General features: G+C 39.4%; 1 protein-coding gene across 8 annotated transcripts in view; it reads right to left on the bottom strand.

Moving 5' to 3' along the window:
- Positions 1–579: 579 nt before the first annotated feature.
- Positions 580–6,000, bottom strand: part of LOC105233722 (four and a half LIM domains protein 2) — a 248,612-nt gene continuing 243,191 nt past the window's right edge. For all 8 annotated transcript variants that reach the window (XM_049459497.1, XM_049459494.1, XM_049459496.1 and 5 more), the window contains 3 exons: positions 3,462–3,631; positions 1,102–1,288; positions 580–1,022 (listed from right to left, as the gene is read on the bottom strand). In XM_049459497.1, the coding sequence (XP_049315454.1) occupies positions 865–1,022; positions 1,102–1,288; positions 3,462–3,631 (515 nt within the window). In that variant the 3' untranslated portion in view covers positions 580–864. The remainder of the gene's footprint in view (positions 1,023–1,101; positions 1,289–3,461; positions 3,632–6,000) is intronic.

Raw genomic sequence — 6,000 nt, 5'->3', positions numbered from 1 at the left:
TGCTTGTATTGAATTTAATTCCGTAGCAACCAAATATTTAAATAAGCTTTTAAGGCCTTTGACAAATTCTGACATTTATCAATTATTACCATTAAATATACACACATATGTACATACCTATACAGAGATAATAACAAAACAAAATGGCTTGGCTCTGTAGCGCTTCGGCTCTGGCAATATGCAATTTTCTACATAGTACACGAATAACGGTGCTTTCAATTGCTTGTCGTTTATTTTTGCTTTGTGAAAATTTTACAGTGATCAGCGGCAACTAACTTCGATTCTACAGCTGCACACATACATACTTGTACATACATATGATGACTACGCTTTTCTCAATATTTTTTTAAATGCCTATTTTCAAATACGATTGCTCATCACACTAACAAATTTCTTCATACATACATACATATGTAAATTCCTTAAAGCCGAATGTGTTTTGTTCAGATTTTTAGAAAAGTGTATATTTCAGCTTTTTTTTTATAACTAGGAAGTGTAACAATTATAATTTCATGTTAATCGAGGTAAACTAACAGCTAATAATTTAAAAGTTTTATTTTTACATATTTTTTTATATTATTTTTTTTTTTTTCTTTTTGCTTTAGGTAATTTATTTGCTCAAAAGAAGTTTCATACTTTTCGCTTCGAGGCTGCTGTATTGGTTTTTGTATTTGTAATGCTTTAGGTTTTCAAAGTACATCTACTTTTCAGCAAGTTTTTGTTTTCTATTTTTATATTTTCATATTTTCATATTTTTATATTTTTACTCTTTTTGTGTTTAATAAGTTTCACGATCTTCTTAGTTGTAATAGGAGCACGCCACGCCCATTACATTGCCATTGCATAGACGAGCCGTGTGCGGTCTTACATGAGTCTCTGCTTGGCGCATTCGGGGCAAATGATGTCGGGGCCGTCGGTGATGAAGCCACGTCCGACTAGACTGGTCTTGCAGCTGGCACATACGAAGCAGTCGTGATGCCAGTGGCGATCCTCGAAGGAGATGAAGCGTGTACCGCCAATACCTGTGTTATGAGAAGAGAGTAAAATATTTTTTTGTATTTTTATTTGTTTAAAATATTTATATGTGATCGATATTCTTACCAGTAATGGGCTTCTCGCAAGCTGTGCAGCGTTTGGCGAATAATTCACCGAAGCATTCGGCACAGTAGGGCTTCTCATCTCTACTGGTGAAGCGCTGACCGGCCAACGTAATGTTGCAGTGAGTGCAGGTGAAGCATTCGCGATGCCATGGTTCGTTCTTGTAGGTTACACCGCCCGAAGTGATGACCTGTAATACGCAATTAATGAAAATCCAAAGTTTATATATAAGTTATTGTAATGTATCAAAATTATGTTTATAATAGTAGCCTTTGGAGATGGCTGTATTAGTGAGGGACAAATTCATAGACACAATTAGTAGCGTGAAATGCTAGTAAGACGGATATGGTACTCTTTGCAAGGAGGTACAAGACCACGTCATGGACACTCCCGCGGCTTAACGGAGTAGAGTTAACTATTAGGGTTTATATTAAGTACCTGGGAGCAATTTTGGACAGCATACAGTTGTGGAAAATCAATGTGGAAGAAAGAGTGGAAAGGACAGTGATACTCTCTACGCATGTAAGGTGATTGGCGTTACTCACCAATAGTCAAGCCAATCTTACTTTACAGTACTTTAGTGTGGTGGACTGCTGCCAGCAGAATCTCACACTGGGCTTGCTGCTTTCTGCATAACATGAGTACTAAAACCACTGCAATGGCTGCACTTGGCCCCAACTGACATTGCAGTGGAAAGCTCGGCAGCGAAATCAAGATTGGCTGCCTTACGTGAATTTCTCACCAGAACCTTCGGAATCGATAGTCAAGGAATCGTTATATAAAATAGACCACATGCCCTTACGCCTTATCTGGTAGAGAAGGTTTCAAGTCACACTAAAAGAAGGAGGATGGCACCAGGCTCGTGATCCGCTATCGAAACTTTCAACATCTACACGGACGAATCAAAAATTCCTGATAAGAGTGGGCGCCGAGATCGATTGCGCGGAGCTAGATCACAGGCGATCTTTCAAAATCCAGGAATAAGGCAGTATTTTCCAAGCATCTCTAATGGAGTGGGCGCCAAGATTCACTGCGCAGAGATAGATCATAGGCGATTCCACAAACTGCCGGTTTACAGCCGTATCTTTGCGGTCAGGAAAGCGGCTGACATAGCTAATAATGCAGAAAACGACTAAAAAAACTTCAATATTCTTGTATATACATACATATATACGTCGATAGCCAAGCCTTAGTTTAAGCAATAATCTCACATCGCATTGCGTCAGGGAATGCCCTTAGATGAGGCATATAGTGACTGTCGTAAAACTACCTTACTTACTGCTACCAGGTTCGTTCGAGGAAACGAAAAGTACCACCGTCTCGCTTCCGAACCAGTTCAGAAAATACTGTGCATTCACGTCTTGTCAAAAGAAGGCTGGACTGCTTATATCTTTTATGAAATTATTTTATTATTAGACTGGTTTGGGTGCCTGGCCACTAGGCTGATAAGCTTGATAGGACTGGTACTTCAGTTTCCATAACTGCGGAATGGGACGGTTAGGAGTTCCGTTGGTTTCTTGTGGTTTATTACCGGACTGTTGGGCCTTAGACCTGTTCAGCAATCGTTAATTTGTTCCCATCACATCTTCTTCAGAAAGCTTCTGTAGTTGGCGTCTGGTAGGATTCCCAGAGGGCAATGGTCTGTTAAAAGCCCCACAACTAGGGACAGGCTAGCCTTACTGAGGACAAAAGGAGCACTAGATCTTTTGAGATCGATCTTGGGCTAAAAACAGCGCATGTACCGATGGTGGCCCAGTGCTGGCCAAGTTTCTGCGATACCATGCCATCTAGTAGTAGAACACAAGAAGATACAGGAGCACCAACCGCTCCCATTCTACCGATAGAGGTTCTAGGGGGTCTTTTCTTGCTAGCTCATCAGCTTTACAGTTTCTTACGATTCCGCGGTGGCCATATCAGTCATATCACAAAGACACTCGATGCTATTGATAGCGAGGTCGGGCACTCTTTGGCCAGCCCTGAACGCATTGTTAATGAAGCTAGTATCACTTCTCTGTAAGAGGCTGTATTCCGGGGCAGTAAATTCACTACTAAGTTAATGGTTACAACCTCGGCCAGGAAGCCGCTACAATAGTCAGGAAGTCTGAAGCTGGAGTTGATAGAAAGCTCCTGAAAGAAAACCCTTCCACAAACCTTCCTACCAAGCTTCGACCCATCCATAAAGAAGCTCACTGTCCCTGTCATTCAGTGGTTTTTTTCCACCCACAAATCCCTCGTCGGTATATGGTTAGAGAGGGAGTTACCAAAGTTCGATTTAGCGACTCCATGTTCCAAGTGATCAATTTATTTCAGAGTTTTGACTCACGCTGAACTTTTATATGAGTTGAGCTCTTTAAATAACTCACCTTGTTGCATTTGATACATCTGGTAGCGAACTTCTCCTCATAGCAGCCAGCGCAATAGATCTCCTGCTCTCTGGGGATGAACGACTTAGTGCCAATGGCCGTTTTGCATACACAACAACAGAAGCAATTCTCATGCCACTGGCGTGTCTTGTATTCCATTTTCTTCGTGCCTAAAAGTAAATAAAAGACAAATTTATCGAATCAATTGATTGTTTTCTCACACAAGTGCATTGGAAAAGTGGCAAATTTTCAGTATAATTTTAGTTAAATTGTTGCAACGCCTTGCAACAAATACTGCTGCATACTCTTCAATGACGCCATGTCGTACGCCTCGTACCACTCACCCACTAACTGCTGGCATAACGATAGCCTTTGAAGGTCATCATTTTTGGTGCTTGTTTGTTTTGTCTAGCGGTAGCAAATAGCACATGGATTTGTTTTAGGCGATTTGGCTTCATTAAATTCATTTTCGCTAAAATTACATGAGGTGAACTTGTACCGCTCCACAGCTGTTGTCTAGCTGACGGCAGTCATGCAAGCATGAAAACAATCTGCGATACCTTTATTCTATTGAGTACCTTTACTCTATTGTTACTATAATAATAATAATAATTGTAATTTGGATTTGACATGCAAGTTCAAATGATTCGCGTTAACTTGTCAGCATGTTGTTCCGTGCTGCTTGGAAGCTCTTTTGTATTTGCATACATCTCCGAAGTGCTTGCCAGTTTGACAATGCACTAGTGACACAAATTCGCAATAACCAAGAGCAATCAGAAGTTCTAGAACCGCTGAAAGAGTGATTCTTTACCCAGCCACAAAGAATGTATCTCTTTTCAGAGTCTCCTACGAGTATACCAAAAATTCACTTTCCAACAACACTGTTGATTTAAATAAATTCGGACCAGAAATATTTACTATTTTTAGTTAATGGACGAGTTCAGCACTCATATGCCTAGAAACTCGGTTGCTTTCGTGTTAATAGAAAACTAGTTTCGTTATTGGATGTTTGGCTGACTTGCTGCTAATGTATGCAAGACATATTTTATGGCAACACGCCATTACTTTTTATTCGCCATAAAAATGTCAACAAATTTGCCAAAGCATTCTTGCAAAGGTGGTGAATGAGCGCGCTTTATCGTGAAGTTCACCGACTTCTGTAGTTCGGTTAATGCAAATAATCGTGTTGCTTATGAATAAGTTGCAATAATGAAAGATTCGTAATTTATTTAAGAATGGCATTAAGCTTGTGGCTACAACAAAATGGGTCGAAGTAAGAAGAATGTAAATGCAACTTGTTGAAGTAAGAAGACTTGTACTTACATACTTACATGCATATATGTACTCGTATATACTTGTATACTGTATATGTTGGAAGAGAAATATACTATAGCTCTTCTGGCTTGAGCTTGTTAGTTACCGACTTCATTAAAGTGACATATTTAGAAATATACAAACGGAGCTTTTATTGATTTCAATACCTACAAACGACAATGAAATTAATCTAAACTACGAATTAGATTTAGTGTAATGATGAAAAGCCTATATCCTTCAACACAGTCCTTTTACGCGGGCCATAGTTTACTATGGCTTTCGTGTTTCCGTTGATATTTCGTGCTGTAAGCTTAGAAACTCGTTTTAATTCTTATGAGTTTCCCAAGTACGGACCTACATATACTTTTAAAACCTTTAGTATTTTGAAAAGCATTTCAAACACGCTTCATTCAAGGCTAATTTGTGTTTTGAGGAAGCTAATCTCTTATAAAGGTTCCCTAGCGGCTACGTCTCACACGTCTCGAAGCATAGACTTTAAACTTTACATACAACCCACTGGAAAAAGTCTAACGGTGTGATATCATACGATCTTGGTGCCCAATCGACCGGCCCAAACCGTAAAATTATGTGCTCATCGAAGAGAGAACGGAAACCGAGAGAACACCTCTCAATAAATCCATTTATTAATGCGTTGTGTAGGAAGTGGCTAGGCATCAAATAATTGGTTGTCATGGCGTAATATTTTTGAAGAAATATGATTCGATGATTCCACCGGGCCACGAATAACTCCAAAGCAATGTTTTTTCTAGATGAAATGGCAGCTCTTGAATCTCTTCAGGTTGCTCTTCGTCCCAAATGCTGCAATTTTGCTTGTTTACATTTCTGTTATTTTCTCTATCTCTATATTTTCTTCACTGCGTGCTAGACGTGGTCTATTCGATCGAATATTATCCAATAATGAATTATGGGTCTCAAAATGGGTATTGGTGTTGCGAATAGTAGGCCGTTTATGTTGACTATCAGTTGAGCGATGCGCGAGAAACACATTCTTTACAGAACGCGAACTTTTGTAATAAAGTTGAACGATTTGTACTGAACAAAAATAACATGACAGCTTAAAACGACTCACGCGTGATTTGTCAAAAAACGGTCTTTTTGGTTTACCCATTATAACCTCATTTTATTCATATATGGGATCAGACGCTCTTTACCGATTCTATGTCATTGTTTGAAAGCTTTTTATTAGCTCTTCACGAGCAAGACT

This window comes from Bactrocera dorsalis, chromosome 5, assembly GCF_023373825.1.
Source record: "Bactrocera dorsalis isolate Fly_Bdor chromosome 5, ASM2337382v1, whole genome shotgun sequence".
Classification (NCBI taxonomy): Eukaryota; Metazoa; Arthropoda; class Insecta; order Diptera; family Tephritidae; genus Bactrocera; species Bactrocera dorsalis.
This window is presented reverse-complemented; position numbering and strand designations above follow the sequence as displayed.